This window comes from Brienomyrus brachyistius, chromosome 1, assembly GCF_023856365.1.
Source record: "Brienomyrus brachyistius isolate T26 chromosome 1, BBRACH_0.4, whole genome shotgun sequence".
Taxonomy (NCBI): Eukaryota; Metazoa; Chordata; class Actinopteri; order Osteoglossiformes; family Mormyridae; genus Brienomyrus; species Brienomyrus brachyistius.
In genome coordinates, this window is record NC_064533.1 from 43,134,083 (window position 1) to 43,156,548 (window position 22,466).

General features: G+C 44.9%; 1 protein-coding gene across 3 annotated transcripts in view; it reads left to right on the forward strand.

Moving 5' to 3' along the window:
- Positions 1 to 22,466, forward strand: part of LOC125704707 (FERM, ARHGEF and pleckstrin domain-containing protein 1-like) — a 53,749-nt gene that overhangs the window by 7,754 nt on the left and 23,529 nt on the right. For all 3 annotated transcript variants that reach the window (XM_048970670.1, XM_048970687.1, XM_048970679.1), the window contains exons 2-3: positions 1,175 to 1,351; positions 22,267 to 22,371. In XM_048970670.1, the coding sequence (XP_048826627.1) occupies positions 1,184 to 1,351; positions 22,267 to 22,371 (273 nt within the window). In that variant the 5' untranslated portion in view covers positions 1,175 to 1,183. The remainder of the gene's footprint in view (positions 1 to 1,174; positions 1,352 to 22,266; positions 22,372 to 22,466) is intronic.

Here is a 22,466-nt window from a genome sequence, read left to right on the forward strand (position 1 = left end):
ACTGCGACTCCTGGCTGACGTTGTTGGCGCTCAGCCGCTACATGAACTTAGTCTGGATTCCCAGGGGGAGATGTAATCTAATGTAGCTAAGTTTAGTCTTTTATGTACACTTTTATTAGACAGAGACTGAAAGTAAACAGGTGGGTGTGCGGCATCTCCAAATGGTAGGTATGGAAGGTATGCTAATGATGGGGTTCACTCTGTTTACATAGAGGAATCAGTGCTCAGCTCACCGTTGTACCAGATACATTGATCAGCTTGTATCAAACCAAACTGTAGCCTTTCTGCTGTTATTGTTTAGAAGATACACTGAGCTCTTCACCCAGTCAGTGTTTGTTTGCCAGGTGAAGCTTCGCTTCTCTTATATTATGTTTTCTACACTTACATTGTGCTGGAGGTGTTCTGATCGCAGTTCTTTTTCCACCATTCCACCAGATACGTGCCATGGTCGTTCAAGGCTCTGTCCCGTCCTATTGAACATTCCTGCTTCCTGACTTATTTTGATAGCTGAGCTCCTTCTCTTGTTTGGACATAATTATCCAGACATCCAGGAACAGCTGTTTCCTTGCCTGTCTTTCGTAGTACCCTAATCGTGGTTGTTAGGTTCCCATGGTAACCGTGTAGGATAAATAGGCTATTGGCACCGTATCACAGTGCACCTCTGCTCCCCCGACCTCCGCCACAAACGGCCGTGATGGTGGAGGTACAAAGAAGCACCTGCATCTTTAAGCTTGTGTTTAGCTGCTCTGTGTGTCGGGTCCTGGGGGCGTGTAGAGTGGGGCTTTTTGCACAGGAGGCAAGCATCCTGAAAGGCGGCTTCTGAATGTGTCTGTCTCGCTCAGTGTAACGAGATGCCATGTCCAAAGAGACAGCTCTGTGAATTTCCGAGTCCTGCCCCATAAACCGGGAGTGAGCTTGGCGAAAATACAACTCAATTTTCGTTTAGATGCACTTCAGTGTTAAACTGTAGAATGCATCAACTGAAAGTCATCATGTTCCATTAATGTTTTCTAGTTAACACGTGGTTTGAAACTGACTGTTTGGTATATTTTTCCAAAGTATTAAAAGGGTGGGTGCCCATTAAATGTGGAAAGGTAGGCCAGAGGTCAGTGCCAAGCAGAGACCCCGGTGAGCACTTATGTGGCCTGATGTCTTTTGCACACCCCACCTGTAGGTGGCGACCATGGAGGCAGAGCTGAGGCCAACGGCAGGCCGCAGGTTGGGCGCTCCGGAGAGTCTGGGGGTTAGCACGCTGGAGCCTGGGCATAGGCCGCCCCCCATGCCCCGTGGCCGCCGAATCTCCATCAGAGTCCTTCTGCTGGACGACACGGAGGAGGTCTTTGAGGTCTCAGTAAGTACCCTTTTTACCGCTAACTTCTCAACCAGAAACGACCCCTGGTATTGTTACTGATGAGTAAGTATTAATCGTTGTACAGAACCTAACCTAAAAAAATATATATTTCATATCCCAATCATAAATTCAAATGCAGCTTGACTAATTAATTTTTTTTTACTTGAATTCCTTCTTTTTTTTTTAAAGTTTTTCCATGAAAGCTTTGTGTTAATAAGCAAACTCTGTAGAGGAAAGTCTGTTGTTATGGGTAACAGGTTGTCATGGTAACTACAGGTTGTTCTCGACATGAATGGGGCTGACAATGGATTTGTATAATTGCGTTGGAATTGAGTAAGCTTTGGTTTTGCTTTATCTTCTCCTCATGTACACGTCTCTGTACTTGTGATCCTTTAATCTATGTCTCCTTTGCCTTGTGTGCATTAAAAATGGCTTCTGTGTGTTTTCCCATCTATGTCATGGTCTCGTGTATGTGGGGAATGTTTTCCTTCTTTGTATTTAATTACAAGTATAACTACTTCTCTGTGTTAAGGATTTGGAGAGATAGGGAACGTTGTTGATGGGTATATATAGTGCGTCATCACCTTATTGTATTTGTAGAAGATTTCATGACATGTTGACGGCGAGGGGGCTGGGAGGAGGCGACCTGACTGCTCCTGATGCCACCAAAAGATCTAAGTGATCATTTCCATGCCCATTGGAGCTTGTTAGAATGGTTAATGCTCGGTTTCATAGCCTGCCGTTACGGCTTAACGCACCGCGCTGGCGCTGTTCTGATACTGCCTGTTGACTTTCCCTGGTGAGCAATGTGTTTGTTTAAATTGTGAAAGGAAACCGATGAATGATGAATCATGTTAAGCCAGCTTCGACAATATCCACAGCGTCTTCTCCCTGAAGCCAAGGCAGGGACGCCTTTCTATGCTGTACCGGGAATTTCCAAGTCTTGAAGAGAACTGGATTGACTTTTGTAGGACAAGATCAGTGTGAAAATGGTTGTAAAAGCTTTGAAACACGGGGAAAAAGCAAAAGATTCGGGTTTTTTTTACAAGCAACACCTGTTGCGTGTTACACACTTATACCAGTGTGGAAAGCATTTGGAGCAGCCTTGACAGATGAATTTGTGGTGCCGTTGGCTGTGAAGAGATTGGCCGCTTGGGAACTCGAAAGCTGCAGGCAAACAGCTGCTTTAGGGAATATATGTCTAAGGGAAGGTTTGCTGCGTTTGGGGTGTGTGTTCTACCCGCACTGTGAGGGCTTTCTCTGCACACTCCAGTTTACTTTCACAGTCGTTAGACATGCAATTGGGCTAACTGGCATCTTAATTGCTCATGGTGTATAAGTGTGCAGAGATGGGCAGCATTTCAGTGAAATGTATTTAAAATACGTAATTACTTTTGAGTATTTTGTAATTACCTTTGTATCTTCCATACTAACAACACCCCTTGCATTCTCCTCGGAGACTTCAGCCTCCCCCTGATAAGCACCATTCCTCCTGCCTTCTCCCTTTTCTCTATGCCTTCTCACTGACATCCAACAACTGCTCTCCTACACACAAAGGAGGAAGCGCCCTGGATCTGGTCTTCAGCCATCCATCTCCAGCTACTGCTACTCACCCCATTTCACATCTCTGATCATCACTTTGTATCCTTTACCATCACCGTACCTATCTTGTCTAAACCCAGCTATCAATATTTCTCTCCCGCTCAACAAAACCTCCTCTCTGGCTCCCTTTCATCTCTTGCTTCCTGCCCCCTATCATGCCTTCCGGACCTTGACTCCTTGTCCTCCCTACCACTGGAGTAGGCAACCAACACTCTTCTCTCCTCACTTTATTCATCCAGGGATCTGTCTTCTTACTGTACACTCCTGTCAATTCTCATCTGATGTGATTGCTGCTAAGACTGTCTTCTACAAGGAGAAACTGGAAAGCTCTGCACATGATCCTCTCCAACTCCATAACATGATTTCGTCATTACTTAACCATCCAACTCCTCCTGCTACGTCCTCCCAGACCAGATTTTGCCAACTTCTTTGATGAGAAGAATGATCAAATATGTAAGACATTCTCTCTCACCCCAACCACTACACTACACATTAATGATTTCTCTTCCCCTTCGATGGTTCAATTTTCCAATATAGCAACAGAAGAGCTCCTGCAAGTCACCTAGTCATGCAATCCTACCACCTGCCTATGGAATCCCTTCCACAGTGCTTCAGACAATCTTTGAAGACCTTCTCCCCTTCATCACCACTGTCATTGACAGCTCCATAACATCTGGTCTTGTAACAATGGCATTTAAAAAAAAATACCGTAAAACAAAGTGTGAAATTCATGCATTATAATAATTAAAGAAAACATTGCTGTGCCGCCTTGCCTACATGCACGCACACGCAAACACACACATACACGCACACACGCTCACGCACGCACATGCACACACGCATGCTCACGCACACAGACCCCTTTCAACAGCCATCACTAATTCTGTGGAAAACACTGGGTCTATATAATGGACGTTCACAATCTCGTATTCCAGAATCGCTACACCCTCCCTGACCCCCCCCAGCTCCTGAGCTCTCATAACATTACTAATGGTACAAAAATCATTTTTTCATTTCACAATGAGCACTATAACACATGTAAATCATAAAGTAATTATTCTGTTGAAAGTAAGGGCTTGTCACTTGTTAAGGGTACTTGTTGTAATTCATGCCCTGTGATGGACTGACATCCTATCCAGGGTGTACCAACCTTGTGCTCTGTGATGCACTGGCATCCCACCCAGGGTGTACCAACCTTGTGCCCTGTGATGCACTGGCATCCCACCCAGGGTGTACCCAGTCTTGTGCCCTGTGGTTTCTGGGATGGACTCCAGGTCCTTCATGACCTTGACCACTATAAGCAGTCGGAAGATGGATGGTGCAGTTGGTGGTGGATATATAGATACTTAATGCCTGCAAACATCATTGGGGTTGAATGTCACGCATTACTTGCTATAGTGACAAAGTCGGCCTGGCTTTTGTCAGGATGTGAGATGCCATTTCAGCCAGAGCTCCACCAAGATCAATGGGGAGCAGTGAGCATTTACCTTCAGTTTCTGTGAAGCAGCACTGAGCACAAGGCACTCAGGCGGCTGGGGTGGGGGTGAGGCTGGAGCTGCAGTGGGGGTGGGAAGTGAGGAAATGACAAGAAATGTTCTGTCTTTCCAGCTGGGAAGCCCAGGACTTGAGAGAGAGTGAGAAAATGAAAAATACATAAACATTGTGTGTCGTTATCAGCAAGGAAATACAGGCTTTTCTAGTGTGGTGGTGCTTTGAAAACACACAGAGAATCAAGCCTCTCACTGCATGTGTCTGCGTGGCAAAGTAATGAAAGTCTAATTAAACTCCAAATGAAAGACGCATCCAGACTCGTTTGATCTGTCACTGGTTTCCTTCGGCCTCCCTTATCGGCTGTTTGTGCATCTGATTCTGCAGTGGATCAAAGAAACCTCGAGTCAGAAGGGGCTGGGGTGAATAAGCCATCGGCGTCCTGGGAGTCAAAGTCAAAGCCCTGTTTTCCATTATTATTTCCGGAAGACGAGGGAGAGGAAGAGAGAGACGTGGAGGGAGGAGGCTGAATGAAGTTGCTGGCTGGGGTGTAATCAATAAATATTTAATCCCTGATTGTTTAAATACATTGTTCAGGTATCTATAGTGACCGTTACCACACAAAGTATTTCCTTTGGAGTATCTAAGTGGTCTGTGTTAGAACATGATTGCTGAGCACCCTCCTAAATAAAATGCAAAAATAAAATGTAAGTCTCACTATCTGAATAAATTCAAATTCTGTGTTATGACAACCCTACCCTCGCTTGCGTGGTGATTTCGGCGATAAATGCGGATGCTGGGTGCTCATATATTTCCATTTCTGGTTTCATCACTGTGAGATTGTGTCCTGAAGCCACATAGAAACCTCTTGGAATCCGGCCGTCATAAAGCCTTCCAGCTGCTTTGTGTATATGAGGGATTAAACTCAACAGGGCAGGGCAGTTAAACGGAAGAACCTGTGAACGGCCTCGATGCTCCTCGCTAAATGGGGCAAAAACACTCAACCTTCAGCGGTCGAGGCTTGAGGTTTATATAGCCTCCTCGTAGTCTTTTAACAGAAATATACAAAAACCGCCCACCCTATAGAGCAAAAGTATGTCTTCAAAGCTGCATAGTCACCAAAGATGAACAGCATTGCAGAATTGCGATTTGCAGACTATGGTTATATCTCTCCCAGTCTCGGGAATTACAGATGTCGGTGGTTTACCCTCCTAGTTGAGGGAGGATCTTGGGTGGTCACTCTCAGACGAGCAAAGTGAAGATGTTAGGGTGGCAGTTATCGAGCTGTTTGTCCAGTATCACTCAGGGCAGTGAATACAGCCTCGCGTTCTACTGCAGCGCATTTAAGATGAAAGGGAAATGGGTGAAGTGGGTGAATGAAATGAAGGGTGATCTGATAACTAAATAATATTTTGTGTTTTATATTTTGTGGGAGAGTAATAGGCTGTATGTCTGTTCTTCCGACGAGATCACAGTTAAAGGTTAGATCACTTCATTTGTCCAGATATCCACATCCATATTCTTTATCACATGCGGGGTGTGCAATCAGACTGTAGCCTGCAGCGAAATGCAAGGCTGTAGTGTAAGTAGTAAAGACATAAAACATAACAATATAATAAATATGTAATAAATAAGGAATCGAAAATTATACCGGGGAAAAAAAACAGATGTGCAGAGTTAAGACCAGTCATGGGGTGGTGTAGTGGTTGGCGCCCCATCCTGGGTTGTTCCCTGTCTTGTACGTGTGAGTGACTGGTGTGTGAGTGACTGGTGTGTGAGAGTGCTCTGCGACGGGTTGGCACCCCATCCTGGGCTGTTCCCTGCTTTGCACTTGTAGCCTCTCGGATTGGCTCTGGATCCCCAATGACCCTGAATAGGACAAGTGGTTACAGAAAATGGATGGATGGATAAAATAATAAATAATAGAAGATCGGACGGTACAGCAGTGTTTTGGGTCGGGCCAACAGACAAAGGCTCAGCAGAAACGGGCTCTTTCTGAGAGGTAGAGACTGCACTGATGCAGAATACCAGTGTAAACAATGGAATGATCAAATAAGCCTGAAAATAAACATTAATATGCTCTGGATAGAAGCTGTGGTGATCTTCGTGCTTGCACCGGCCCTGCAGCTTTTGGGGGCAAAGTGAAATGAGATTCACTAATATACACAAACTCTGGGGAAACCTGGGAAGGTGGAACAGAGGATAATCAACTGCAGGGTGGCATTTTTTATGGTGGGGTCACAAGTGGGGCCATATGTCATAGAGGCACCTTACTTATTAGCCAATGATGCGTTTTGAATTGTTGGGTGACCAGGGAGGGGGCAGTCTGGGGGCCAGTCAGCTATGTGGCTGCTAATGGCGTCGATTTTATGGCGACTTGTAAGTCAGCCTTAAGAAGGGAGCTTCGCACTTTCAGGAAGTGCCTGGTGTGTATTCTCCTGGGAGACCCTGACAGATCTATTGTGCAAAACCATTTGTGTTAGTCTGTCTTTCTATGGGGCTGGGCGATCTGTGACTAAATATCTATTGCGAATGTCACTCCCACTGTGGAGCTTTCAGTTTGAAATGGGGTTGGGGGGGGATGAAATGAATAAAGGTTTATAAGGTGCAACTAAAGAGTTACCAGCAGCCAGAGTGAGCTGGAATGAGGGGAGACACCCGCAGCGTCACAGACACACACACAACTCCTGAATCTTACCCAACAGCTACTGCTTATGCATTTTTGTCACACAATACGCAGTATTCAGTAATTAGTGTCAGTGGTCGACTATCGACAGGCAGTCGGTCATAACCTGCCTTGGGGACGAACCGTGACCTACTTACTGCCGCATCCGCCAGCTGCACTGTCACAGCCGTAAATGCAGCCTGCATGCTGCCGGCAAAGCCGCCGCCCCCCGACCGGGACTCTCCAAGCAGCCGCCGCACGGTTCGGCCGAGTCCACTGTTAAATGTAAACTGGCCTTTGAGGAGGGAAAAAAATCTGTGTTTAGGAGAAGGCAGAGAGTCGGCTGCTATCCAGTGGTCCGAGCTGCAGAAGCCAAGTGGACGAGCCCAGGGGAGAATTCGCCTCTGCTTCCTTTCCTATGCTGCTTTTCCTTTCCTTGACATGCATTCATAGGCAGGAGTGGGTTTATTGCGAAGGCCTGGTGGTGAAGGGCACAGAGCAGCCCATCTGGGAGCAGGTCTGCTGAAGGTGTTACTGGTGTACACCATGATACCCCCCCAACACACGCACACACATATTGTTTAGGTCACTGGTACTACATCTGGCGTTCTCCAAACAAATGGACAATTCATTAGTACAGTTTATTTTTTGTCAGAAATACGTGGAAAAATACATTAAACAGTCACTTTTCATTAAAAAATAGGCTGTATTAATTAGATTCCCATTATCTCTGTGGCTTCGATCCATGGATCTCTTGCTGACAAAGGGATGCACTGCTATGCGTTTATCTGGCTCCAGATCCCAGCTTGTGCCTTGATCCCCGTTCCACTCATGACCAGTAGACTAATTGTTTGGCAAATGCAAATAGTTTGGATGTTGATGCTGAGTGCTCATGTTGCATATGGTTGATACCTGGGCAGGTTTTCATGCTTCTGCATGTCACTCTGCATGTAGAGGGGGATCGAGCGCCAAACCTGACGGACACCTATGGCTTTGCATTACGCTCCTGTCCTTCTCTACTAGAGACGGGCCTTGGCAACAAGAAATCCCTGTCTTGGAAGAACTGGTGAAGGTGCTCTTGTTATGGATGGATGTGGTACAAGGACAAAGGGATGATTCGTGTTGCAGCTCAGTTACGATGGAGACTTTGACTCAAAAACAAGAAACAAAAGGAACCACAAGAAGTCTAAACACAAGCAGGAAGACCTAAGACTAAAGAAGGGAGCAAGACTGAAACTGGAACAACTACAGCAGAGCAACAATTATCAATTGAAGACTTAACTAGTTTACATAATTGGATTTTAACTTGCACAGTCTTAAAATGAGCGGTTCAGGTTGTACTTTTGTATGATTATATATGTGACAAAGAATCTTGAATTTCTTGAATCTTGAAAGACTCAAGCAAGGGCAGACACTTAAATACAGACATGGCGAGGATAAACGTGACAGGTTGGGCAGCGACAATCAGTAGGAAAAAGCGCAAGTGAGGGCAAGCAATAGAATTGATAACTGGCAGACACTGACAACACAGGCAAAACTACACAAAGATAGACACAAGCAGGAATCAACAAAGGTATGAAATGCGGAGCCATGCAAAAAGCAGAAAATGCACAAACATGGCCTTGAACCCAAACAAAAAGGGAGCCTGGATGACAGCCCCCTGTCCAGCCCATTAACCCTTCCTTACTTCCTTACTGTTATGTCAACCAGTGAAATATATAGACCTTTCCCATCCTTCTGTGTTGAGATTTTAAAATCTGAGTGCTATAGCCAGTGTGGATTTCGAGTTGTTCTCACTTGTGCTGAGAGTGAAGTGGTGTGACGCGAGCATGCGCAGGATGCATCAGTAGAGATTATCGAGGGAGTCGGTTCTGCGGCAGTGTAAGTTGTACCGGGGTGGGGGTGAGATCTGAAGCACCACTGGAGCAGAAGAAGCCATTCCGGGCAAGCTGCTGAGAACACGAGCCACAGGTGGGGGTGGGCGGGGGCGAGCGTAACATGCTACACTCTGCTGACCAGAAGGAAAGAAGAGGGAAGAACAGGACGCAATGGAAAGATCCGTTGCTGGGGAAACCCTTTTCCACCTACCGATCCTCTAATGTTTTGATGAATGTTGTGCAGAAAGACCGGTTGGGACGGCTGTCATTCTCCGGCACATGACTGCACGAGAAGCCTCGGCGAGGAGCAGGCTTTGGCACGAACGGTGTGAATTTACGCCCACTGCAAATGTGTCCTCTCTCCCGTTTCTGCATTTTGGAGTGATTTTCTCTTTTATTTCTGTTAGCAGGAAACCATGCATTTCTTTTGGAATAGGCATGTTCATTTGCTCAAGTCTCTGAGAGACAGATGGTCAGGCTATTCACTCTTCACATCTATCTACTCCAGCTATAATTCCAGTGACATGATCCATAGAGCATGTGCAGAGATGCCCACCATCTTGTAAAACCTGTTGGCATTTTCCTCTTGTGGAAGGGTTGCAGGATCAGCTGGTGGAATGAGCCTTCCTGGTACGTTGGATTTGGTGCAGGTGTTTTGGTCCAATTGAGTCTAAGTAGGCTTGCTGGCTATTGTGCTCATGGGTTGCCAGTCATTTTCGGATTCAGTTGTGTTGTTCCTTGGAAAGTATGAAAGAATAGAACCTTCTGGTTCCGCATGTCCTGGAAGATACCATGTAAGAGCTGGGGTATGGGGGTGAGCGTATGTTTCCAAAATATGCTTAATGTGATGTTATAAAATGGAGCAGTTCTGCAGTAAGAGAACCACCTCTACAATTGTCCTGTCTGATGGAACATTATAAGAGGACTTAAGAGGATCTTGAAACTTCACACTTTTTCTGAACTGAAAAGGGCCTCTTGCGTTCATTATTTTATTATTATGCCATTTTCGGTCATTTCTGTCTCAGGAGGTGAACAGTTGAGGGGTTGTCCCTGCAAGCTCTGTATCATGCAGCTTTTCTACCCTTGGTCATACTCTCCTGAGAAGTCAAAACTTGCTGGAGTTTAACAAACGGTAAACTAAGACATGTATGGGCAACATGAATTACACGAATAACTGTAGTTTCCAAATAAGTACATATTTTCTAAAATTCATTCCACTTTGTTACAGATATGTTGCTGTTACTGTCTCATCATTATAATGGTTCCCCAGGAGGCAAGAGATGGTGAATGGTTGGGTTGGGTTGGGCTGGTGGTGCCTAACACACAGGTACACTGGCGGTCCAGGCAGTTCAATAAAACTGTTTCCATGGAAACTGAGAAGATTCTTGTAACGGCAGTGGTGCCCTGCCAGATAGTTTGCCTGTGCTGTCAAACGCGCTAAAAAATGCAGATTTTATTCTGTTGATGGTGGCAAAGTCCTTCTGGTTTTTGGAGTCACTCTTTCTTCTGAAATTGGATTTGCACGGAATTAGCTTGTGGTTGCTTGTGAACAGTGGCCAGGAGGTTTTTGTGTGACAGGAAGGCACCCCCCCCTCCAAACCAGTTTGGCACCTCCCACTGCTCCTCTGTTGTGAGGCCATGGCCTTGTATCCTGGCCTCTTCTGATGGTCAACTCGTGCTGATTGGCTTCTTGTATGGCTGTGGCCAATTGAAAGCTCTGAATGCTTCGGTTTGCCGCCCCCCTCCCAACCTGCTCACCACACAGCACACCTCTCGTCCAGCTTTCACTGGTCTTTCCCATAAGCCCTTGTTGCGGTAACTGACCTCATGTCTCTACGACGACAAGACCCTGTGCTCCTTGTATGAATGCTCTCTTTGGATTTGTATAGCTAATTGATTTGCAATGGAATGGTCTTCGCCCCCCCCCCCCATCTGTGGCTGGTTTGCAGGAATGTTTTACCATCTGCTTGCATGTAAGTGCAGCCAGTGACGACATCTCTGGGTTTATGACTCTACTTGGCATCCCTGGGTCACAGACCTACTTCTCTGGTGACTAAAGGCTGGTTTTTATACAAGGACCTGGCGATTGTGATGTAATTTTCATCATAGGGGCTAGCCTTGGATGCCGATAGCTGATAGGGGTGCTGCATGGCACTGAAAAGTTATTGCGATGCGGAGGCTTGGTGACACAAGTGAACCTCACTCGTTTGTTAGCTTGAGGAAAATTAGCAGGAAGCTAGAAAGTAGTCAGACCAAAGATTGTATATAAACACCTTTTCTACCCTCTATGATCAGAACGATAACAAAAATAGCTAAAGGGTTTGCAGAATGGTTTGACCGATTGTCCGGAAATACTGGCATTTATATGATTCCTTGCTACAGGTCTCCCAGATGGTTACAAACGAAAATGAAATGTGTTTGTACTGCAGTGCTGTACACCTATGCATGTTGGGTCATTGCTATTATCGTACAGATTTTTTGAATTTAGTTTTTATATTATTGCTAAATCTAGTTTAGCTTTTGGTCTGGTCTCATTGTTTTTCACTTTAAAGATGTAAATCTATACTTTAGCTTTTAATTTTATTTCTAAGGATGGTTGGAAAGTTATAGGTCTTTAGCTGTTAAAATCCATAAGGCTATAGCCCTTTAACAGCATCATGGTCCCAACTACGTGGTCATGTAATTAATCTTTTTTTTTTACTAAGGATGATGAAGAAGATAAACAGCTGAATTTTGGGTTCCTGTGTTCCTAGTTGTCCATCATCTATACCTACAGCTGACTCCTAATCCAGTAGGGGACCAGCTTCATGCAGCCCAGTCTCTTGTGGATTTGAGAAGCTTTAGTACTGAAGTGAACTTGCAGTAGTTACTTGGAGAGGTTCAAGAAGGGTCTTCCTTGTTGGCCAGAAACTCCATGTGTCCCTTTGACCTCCCACCCCCCCCCCCCCTTTGAAAGGAGACATTACCGTATAGCCTTAGCATTTCTGCAGAGATCACCATGTATCTACACTTTCCTCTGAGCTTTGCCGGAATGCATTTCAAGGTTCTGTTTCAAAGAACCTGGATCCTAGCAACCGCAGTATCTCTCCAAACATCAAGTCTCAGATACATTAAGTTCATGCAGTTTATTCCCCTCCTGTAGCAAAGCATCATTCCACTTAGTCAGTCCTTGCAGCTTGGGGGTTTGGGGAAAGTTAACGTAAACATCTTTTTATGTGTATGAAGAGTTTCACTAAAGCACTTACCTGAAATGTGTGATCTAAACAAGACAAGACTGGCTGAGAGAAGTTAAAATGTGGGCGGGAGAGTCCTTTGTGTGATGCTGGCCCTCTACTTATCATTCAGGTAGTTTCTCTGCCTCTAACATCTGAGGAGGGAATCGTTTGTGTGATGCTGGCCCTCTACTTACCATTCAGGTAGTTTCTCTGCCTCTAACATCTGAGGAGGGAATCGTTTGTGTGATGCTGGCCCTCTACTTACCATTCAGGTCACTTCTCTGCCTCTAACATCTGAGGAGGGAATCGTTTGTGTGATGCTGGCCCTCTACTTACCATTCAGGTAGTTTCTCTGCCTCTAACATCTGAGGAGGGAATCGTTTGTGTGATGCTGGCCCTCTACTTACAATTCAGGTCATTTCTCTACCTCTAACATCTGAGGAGGGAATCGTTTGTGTGATGCTGGCCCTCTACTTACCATTCAGGTCACTTCTCTGCCTCTAACATCTGAGGAGGGAATCGTTTGTGTGATGCTGGCCCTCTACTTACAATTCAGGTCATTTCTCTACCTCTAACATCTGAGGAGGGAATCGTTTGTGTGATGCTGGCCCTCTACTTACCATTCAGGTCACTTCTCTGCCTCTAACATCTGAGGAGGGAATCGTTTGTGTGATGCTGGCCCTCTACTTACCATTCAGGTCATTTCTCTACCTCTAACATCTGAGGAGGGAATCGTTTGTGTGATGCTGGCCCTCTACTTACCATTCAGGTCGCTTCTCTGCCTCTAACATCTGAGGAGGGAATCTTGCCACAAATTCCAAGCCTAATTGGGAGAGAAGCATTTTGGTACCTTTTTAAATTTGCCATGGTTGGCTCAGATGGGGAATTGAATGTTATACAGCTGTTATAGTAGCTTCCACTCCAGCCTGAATGAGGTGGTTTCTTTTGGGTGGGGGTATCCTGTGGAAGTAGTGCAGCTTTACTCAGAGACGTACATGGTGTTTGTACACATGGCTCTGCTTTATTTTCGATTGACCATTTTCAAAACTCACTGTCCAAATGCATCTCAAATCAAGCAGTACTAATGCCACCCTTGTGGTCAAAATAAAATATTGTTGAGTTGCATGTGTTGCACACTGAAAATGCTTCTGTGATTGTTTATGAGAATGTAATATTTGCCAACCACATTCATATGAAGAGGCAGAGCAGGTGATAACCATGGTTCATGTTTAATCACTGCAATAAACTCATATGTGAGTCAGTTGTGGTTAAATTTCAAAGAACCTGTTTTATCAGATATAAAACAGAAACCCTGATGAATATATTGGTCACACTCATGTGGTGGAGGCTGGTGAATTCTGTACTTTGCACTGTATCTGATGGCTCGGTTCCTGGAGCTATGAGCTCATGCCTTTCATTCTGCTTCAGACGTTTTTGGACTGTGGGAGGAAACTGTAGTACCCGGAGGAAACCCCACGACGACACGGGGAGAACATGCAAACTCCACGCACGTGGAACCCTGGCAGAGACCCGGGTCCCAGCGCTAACCACTGCACCACTGTGCTGCCCCCCCCCATCAAGACTCAAGAGTTCTAAATACATCCATGTTCAAGTGCACAGTGCATTAATATACTGTTCCCTGTGGGCCCCCTGTGGTACGAAACATAAATACAAATGCAATAAATAATATCCACAATATAATACAAAATAGGGTTGTCACTATCAGTTATATCAATGATCGACTAAACTACCAAATAATCTGACAGTTAACTGTTTATGTATAACATAATATAATGTAACATAGTATACACAGTCAGTCCGCATCTTACACGGTTTTTGATCAGATTTCAACGATTGCGGTTCGAAAATATATTTTAAAAAAGAAAAAGTAATTGTGTACTGCACTATAGCATTCACTAATTGTGTACTGCACTATACTGCTTGCTGTTTGCAGTGGTGGGCAGGATTCCCTTAATCCATTAACCGCTATTTAGTGAGGATAACTTTTTTTTGTTAGTGGATTAGAATTTCTGCTAACTATAAATCCGCTAACATTTTATCGCAGGGAAAGTAAATTAACGTTTGTAAACCCTAAAATCAAACATATTTGTTCTTGTCAGACTGTTGCAGACATGCTAACAACAATCAGTCATGCTGTTGGCTGATGTTGTATAAATACACGATGTGATTGGCTGATAACTTGTCATATTTAAGGCAGTCTAGGCTTAATGTATGTGAATGAAGATAAGTCCATTTAAGCTGGGGAATCCTGAACTATGAACTATAACTTGTTGAATTTAAGGTGCTGTAGTTGAAAAGGACTTTATCTAGTAGTGCAAATGTTCAATGGGTGACAGTTTGAAATGTGCATGAGGTAGAAATGTGACGTGATGGGGCACAGCTGTTGGGTTTTGGGAACCGTGTTTATTCCCAAAGATTCCTATCATGTAACAGATATTTGAACATGAAATCGGATGCCTGCTTACAAGCCGTCAGTGTGCATAGTGTGCTGATGTGCTTCAGGGCCAGTTAATATGCCACATGACTGTTTATATGCTCAGCAAAGATCTGTATGCAGCTGCACACTAAGTGAAATTTAGAAAGGCTTTTTTGTAACTAGTGCAGTATTTTTCCACTAGAGTTAAGTGAACATATTCTATTATCTGTAATTTATAATCTGTTTGCCATTCTCTCATTGTGCGGTTTTATGCAAAGGCACATTATGGCCATGAGCCAGGGTTGTAATGCATGAGCAGGTGAATTCCTCTCGCTGCGGATTTAGGAACCATTTGCTCAGTTGCATTAATGACCTCATGCTAAAGATATTCAGGGACCTATTTTGCTGCAATTAATCCTAAACCCTGACTAGAGTGGGTCAGATGTGGGTTTGGGTTTTACCTTGAGATTCAGAGAGTGTTTTTGCACATTGCCTTTGACTGGTTTGACTCTTGATATCACCGATATTTACGTTTGCATATTGTTTCTCTTTGTAGGTGCCCTTCTTCATAACTGGGTCAGAACATTCAGACTCTAGGGTTTTACTTCCTGCTTCAGGTGTTTACAGTACATAGTTGCAGTACTTGGTGTGCAAAAGACCATTTGAGTTTAACCTTCACCTTTGAATGCCTTTTGTTTCTGCCATGACATGATTAGATTTATCTGGTGAATCAGTTGCGAGTTTCCTCTCAGGGATATCAGGTGATGAAAGATGGTCGCCTTTCAAAAGGGGATTTATCACCATATGACATGACTTGAAATGTCAGAAGTCAAATCGCAAATATAAAATGTCATTCTCTGCAGCTTAAGCTGTCGAGCTGTCACTCTGGGGGGGGCAGAAGCCACATTCCAGGGAAAAATCGTCACAGCAGAAAGTGGACAGTACAAGATAAGAGCAGAAAAAACTCGGAACAATAGAATAAAAACTATATCAACAGTACAGTACAGAAAGTACACTATACAAACAATGTGGAAACAGTCTTCCCACCAAGGGGAAGGCAAAAGCACCTTAAAAATACCCTTAGGAAATCCTTCTTCCTCCCTGGCTGTGTCACCTACCTGCCACCATCCATGTCACTGGTCAGTGATCTAGCCAAATTCCAGGTGACGGTGCCATGGCTAAGGAAGCCTCTGAAATGGAGACCCTGCCTGTATGTGAGGTCAACCCAGAACCTGCACCATAGGCAGCTCCCATTTCGCCACGCTGTCGGGTGGAGTTTCATTTTGACAGGAACCCTCTCATGTTTACTGTAGCTTAATTAAGGTGATTTTTGTGGAGTCGTTTCCCCTCCCCGGAGTAAGTTCTCCATCACTCACAGCCATCTGTTTAGTATCGGATGAAGTCCTCCCATTCGGAGAGTGTTCCGCAAGGCTCTCATGTTCCCGCCAGGAGTTCCTTTTCTTCCCGAAACCGCGGTCAGCCTGCGAACCCAACAGCTGCTTCTGATGTGTGTAAATACTCCGGGACGTTTAAGCTGTGGCTTCGGAGCCGCTGGTTAATCCTTGCTACAGTATCACACATTCAGCATCACGGCACGAGGGTTTCTCCCTCTCAGTAACAGCAGCACCGTAAACAGGCATGTAGCAGTGCATTTTGGGAAACATCGCTCGCAATAAAAACATGCCAATTCAAGCACTAGCAGTAATTCATCTGCCTTTTGTTTGTGGATTAAAAAAAGCCCTATAATGAAAGATAACACATTCAGCACCGGCTATGGAGTATTAGTCACATTATTTAAAATCTTATTAATGTCTTCCCTTTGTCCGCATTTTCCAATTAGAGTCTTCGTGAATCACAGTTGGGGGAAAAATGCGAGACAGCTGGCAAATTCTACACACTGGCCAACAGGAAATTACCCTAACGTTTATCACATGCTACTTGTTACAATCGCACGTCGGTTTTTGCATGGAGCCTATCTTTGTGTAATGATCCCGTCCATCCAAGGGTGTCCCATTGTTCCCATTGGTTTGAACTATTGGCCCCTGGTCTTATTTCCAAGCTGATTTACATGCAGTGAAGCCCCAGTGCTAATCTACGGATTAATGATATCCTGAACTGCGACATTCCCTGGCTTTGTGTGCTCAATCACACTAAGCTCGTTCACAGACGCGTTCCTGTGAGCACGGGTGGCTGTTTATTGGTTCCTCACAAATGGCTGCTCCTCACCAGGGCCATCTGAACGAGGACCTGAAATGTCAGAGTGTAGTATCTGCTTTTGTGTGCCTTCACCTGCCTCCTGTTTTGATACCTTGGTGAAAAATGAGATCTCTGGTTCAGTCTGGCTGCAGACCCAGATCACCATTCCTGCTGGAGTCTATCAGGACCACGTCACCAGAATACAGTGTTCTTTTTGGACTTCCTCAGCCCCTGTGTGTTTCTGGTCCTTTGTGCAAAGCAATCCTTCCAATATATATATATATTTTTTTATTAGCTATTTTTTTGCAAAAGATGAGGAAGCCCAAGCATGTTTTCGCGAAGAAGACAAAATATGTTTACATTCCTTGGCAATAAAATCGGCCGAACCCAAATGGCGCAACATCAAGCTCTGGCCCTTTTTGTGCCCAGAAGAGTAGATGGATTCCATTGGTTGAGACTCACAATGCTTCTAAATTATTGAATGAAGACAATTCCAGCTATTGAAAAGATTTAAAGCCTTTAACCGAGGGATTTGCTTGTGATTGAGAATTATAATGACCTTATGAGTCCTTATTTTAAGGGGTATTTGTCTTCTGTATTTGGCCAGATAGGGGCAGAGAGTAGAGAGGTGGTGGGGGTGATCAGATGGGAGGTGCTTCAACACAGAGCTATGAAGAAAGGCTTCTAATAGAGGCTTGTCTGAAAGCTTGTGGTCTGAAAGGGCTCTGCTGCCGGAGGTCATACAGACTGCCTCATGACCACTGGTGTTCTTTGGTCCAGTGGACTTCTGTTCAAGCTAAGCCTTAAACTCACTGCCATTCAGCATTTATACAGCCCCAAGGATTTAAACAGGATTAACAACAGAATACCAGCAAGCCATTCTATACCCACAATAGACTTTGAATCATCCAGCAGTGGCCTAGATGACTTAGGGGTTGGGTTCCGACATACTGGGAGTTGTGCTGTTTGCCCTCGATGAGCCGTTGGTCAGCGAAGGAATCCATTGGGATTCTTTTTTCTGTCTTTTGTTTTTGAAGGGTCATTGATATTATGATCTGGAAAACATTCCTGGGCGGGGAGTCGGCAACCTTTGGACTCAAATCCCTAAAGCCCAAACACAATGATGCCTGGAGTTTTGCTTTTAGGTGCTTTCTTCTGTTGTGTTCCCACCACAGGAACTCTGTCTTATTGTAATTCCTCAGAGGTAGTGGAACCTTTTTCTGGGCCCTACTCCAGACTTGGTACTTTTTTGTTAGCTATAAGCTATATAGCTATAAGTTTGCTATAAGCACTGGGGCATGGCGTAGCGATAAACTTTCTGACTGGTTGACCACAAGTACCGGTGCTAGGAAGTTACACAGAAGTGCAGGAGAGAGAGAGAAGTGATGGAGAAAAAATTGAGCAGATGGAATTATTTTTTTATCGCAGTTACATGTAAGTCATTATCAAATACCTTTTTGCTTGCATCTCCGCATATCCCCACATACACTATCAAGCGAGAATAGCAGGGAAGCGCAGCTGAAAGTGGTTAGGGTTTAAACCTTAACTTTGACACCGCGGAAAAGTTAACTTTACATTTATTTTTCCGGCTGTAATATCTTTTAACAAAAGCGAGCAACACCCCTTGGTTTTCCAAGGTTTCTTTATGGGTGAATTTGAATTAATATTTTGCTGTTTGTGTGTGTCCTTCACCTTCAATAGCTCAACTGTCTTGTTCAGTCCCTGACGGTGAATGGACACAGTGCAATTATTAATAAATATGTCTAAAAACACACATATGAAAGTTACATGGTGTGCATTGTCCCCCATGAGTTAATGCTTAAAGCACATTTAACTGGATATGTCTGTTTCGTTTACATGTCTTGTATTTTTAAGGGACACAGCACAATCATTATTAGTAACACAAAACTATTGAGAGGGAACACAAAGCTATTTAAAAGAATATTTTCCCGCTTTGACCTCTTATGGGGATTTGTCCAAATGTGATATTGTATGGGTTGTTAATAAAATGCTGAATAGGATGATTCTGTTGTAGTTCTTTTTTTTTTTTTGGGGGGGGGGGGGCGTGCGCAGGTATTTGAATATATTTGAATGAATTGTGTGACATTTGACATTCATTTTGAAAAATAGTCAGGACAGACTGACACAAGACTTACCTCGGTGTTCCGTTTAATCCACTAAACGTGACTGAATGGGAGGAGCTGTAACCTTTGCTTTCAGAGGTCGTGTGACAAACGTTTTTGGGGAGAAGGTCATCCCTCACATGCTGGAGTTTTATTAAAGCTGCTTTGTTTCTCAGCTACTGTTTGTCAGGCTTCTGGAATAGATTTCCTGGTTCCCCCCACTCCCACTCTAAGGGATTATTCTTAATTCAACATTCACCTTCCACCTTCAAATGGAGTTCTGCAGCATACCACACATTTCCAGATGTTGTTGTTTGTTTTAATGGGACTAACGTATCTGAGACGGGTTCATGGACGATAAATGTTAGCAACTCATGTTGGCAAGCTAATGAAGTTACTTCATTGCTTAAAGGTCAGTGACAGGCTTGATTAATGACTGCCCGCTTGAATTAAATGCCTAAATCGTTAGCTAAAAACAATTACCATGAGAGGAGCCAGGGGGAGATTGAAAAAGAAAAAGTGTGACACGAAGGTGGAGGGTGGGGGTTTGGGGGTTTACCTAACTGGTGGAGAGGATGCAAGCACCAAAAACGCCAGTCCTGGCAAAGAGAGTACAGCAAGCAGGGAAAACTCTACGGGCATCGGGTGGGCAAATAGGACCACAAGAGCTGGATGTATCTGTGTGGTCTAGCTGGGCTAAGAGGCAAACAAAGGAATCCCGCATTTTATACGAGCAGGAGCTGGAGACAGGTGACTGAAGGGGCTCGTTCCCTGATTCTGCCTGCCTAGGGCATCCCCCGTGCGAAACCCAGGCTTGCTTCTGCATAGTGAAGTCACTGGGAATGTGACCCACATTCAGAGCCATGCCCCACTTTTATCTTTATTCGCTGTCCAGGCGTTTCTGGGCAGCCCTCATTTATAAGGAAGGACCCCGTTCTTCCCTATCTCACTGACCCAGTAAACAGGAAGCGGCAGGCCGATCGTGAGGTGCCACTGCTGAAACCCGCCAGTGGGGGGTTCCTCAGGGGTTTTTGTTAAATTATTCTCCATGGTTTGTGGCTGTAGAGAGACGCGTTCAATGGTCTGAAGGCTGAGGGGTACATTTGAGGGAATACTGTCCCATGGGCACTGGGCAATGTAGCTCGCATTGGGATGGGCCCTTTTCCAGGACCTTCTGCTGTCATATTAAGCACATTTCAAAAAATGTCAGGCGGAAAGGTTGGAATTAGCAAACGTGAATCGCCGTGGAGGGGAAACCATCGCCTTTCGTCTGTGTGTGTGTGTCAGTGTGTATGTGTGTCAGTGTGTATGTGTTTCTGTGTGTGTGTCAGTGTGTATGTGTGTCAGTGTGTATGTGTTTCTGTGTGTGTGTGTGTGTGTGTGTGTGTCAGTGTGTATGTGTTTCTGTGTGTGTGTATCTGTATGTGTGTCAGTGTGTATATGTTTCTGTGTGTGTGTGTGTGTGTGTGTCAGTGTGTATGTGTTTCTGTGTGTGTGTGTATCTGTATGTGTGTCTGTGTATGTGTGTATGTGTATGTGTGTCAGTGTGTATGTGTTTCTGTGTGTGTGTGTGTGTGTGTGTGTGTGTGTGTGTGTATGTGTGTCAGTGTGTATGTGTTTCTGTGTGTGTATCTGTATGTGTGTCAGTGTGTATGTGTTTCTGTGTGTGTGTGTGTGTGTGTGTGTGTGTATGTGTTTCTGTGTGTGTGTGTGTGTGTATGTGTGTCAGTGTGTATATGTTTCTGTGTGTGTGTGTGTGTGTGTGTGTGTGTGTGTGTGTGTGTGTGATGGAACAGGCAGTTACCCGCTGATCATACAGCCAGACATCTCATGCCTAATACCTGGTGAAGGTCTTACAGAGAGTAACTCACAGCAGCTTCGTTCCCGGTTTGCCGTTACCTTTGCGGCTCTTCCCGACCCCGGGCTGGACCGCACCCACATCCACACCCGTACGCCATTCATTCTTTTTAAATCCCAAGGCCGTTCCACCAGTCTGAGGAGGCTCTGTGCTGTTATTTTTACCACAGTGCTGGTGTTTCTTTGCTCACACGGTCACCCAGCAGGTGACCCACCGATTCATTCAAGGTTCTTCAGAACCCTGTTCGGGTGTCAGGCCTCTTTCCCTAACAGCGTAACTGCAAACGGCCGGCTGTCACTCTGCCGCTTATTGTGGTTTTCTTGCTCTGCCCAACACTTCACCTCTCAACCAGGAGGGAACGTTACCCCATCAGAATTGACATTATGATGCAGCCAAACTGTAGTCGCATGTCTGCCTCATTGCCCGTTAGCGTGTGTCTTGTAAGTTACTTAAAATGGCCAGTTTTCATGCCTGTATCTAAGTGCAGCTGACATGTGACTGCTATTGACATCACAGGTTTTTGAATGGCCTCAATCATTTCTGTGCATTTCCTGTAAGGAGAGTATGGATTACATTGGCATGATCATCCCCGGACTGTCCGAGGACTGGTGGGAAAGGTAGAGGCCAAAGAGGCCGGGGTTCTGCTGTCTTCAGCAGATCAATAATCAATCATGATTGAGCACAGCAGAGGCATGCAGTAGTGTGTGCACATCCACACCCCCAACCCCCCCCACCCGCCCAGGTCAGAGCCATCTCACCCTACTGCTTCCCCCAGGTTTCGCAGCATCTACATGGGTGGGCCTGTGTCACTGAGCAGATCTGAGCTTATTGGGTGATCAGTACCTGGGCTTTTTCTGTACAGCCCACTCCACAGGTGGGACCTACAGATAACCCGAACTCCTTCATGATTATGAATTACAGCTTGTTTCCGTCTTGTAGTGTCTGGGCGATGTGGTGATCATCATAATAGTGCATACTTTTACATAAAAATTTAGGATGAAAACAGTCTGTGCATATGGTCTGCGAAACGGCTCAAGTGACCAAAGAAATCTGTAATTTTGTTGGAATTTCTACCTGAAACAGTTTGGCTTTGAGCGCACCTAGTTCTAGGAAGAGAGACTCCATGTGAGATTGACCGCCTTGGTCTGTGGGGCATGTTGCTAGGAAACCCAGTGGGGCACATTTTGCAGCAAATCAGTGACCACGAAGGTCAGAAGGCCAAGCTTGTTAAGTCCTAGTGAAGAGTTTATTGGGAAGGAAGAGCCACGTAGACCAGTGTGTTTGCATCTAAGACACTGATAGGGAACATCTGTAAAAATTAATCCGGTAACTCCACTGGGTACTACTTCAGTTACATAAATAAAAATCCAAATGGAAGAGTGGAAATTTTCTATGAGGCCTGGTTGCTGCATAATTGCCCTCCTGAATTTCATGTTGCTCCATTTCATTTGCAGCAACGTGCCCCAGGAAAGCTGCTCTTTGACTTGGTGTGCAGCCACCTGAATCTCATCGAGGGTGACTACTTCGGCCTGGAGTTTCAGGACCGGCGCAAGATGACTGTGAGTGTGCAGGGCGGGGAACCCAGAAATACTTGCTGCGGAACAGCCACAGCAGTCGGATTTCCTAATGCCATGGTTGCATCGACAGGTTTTAG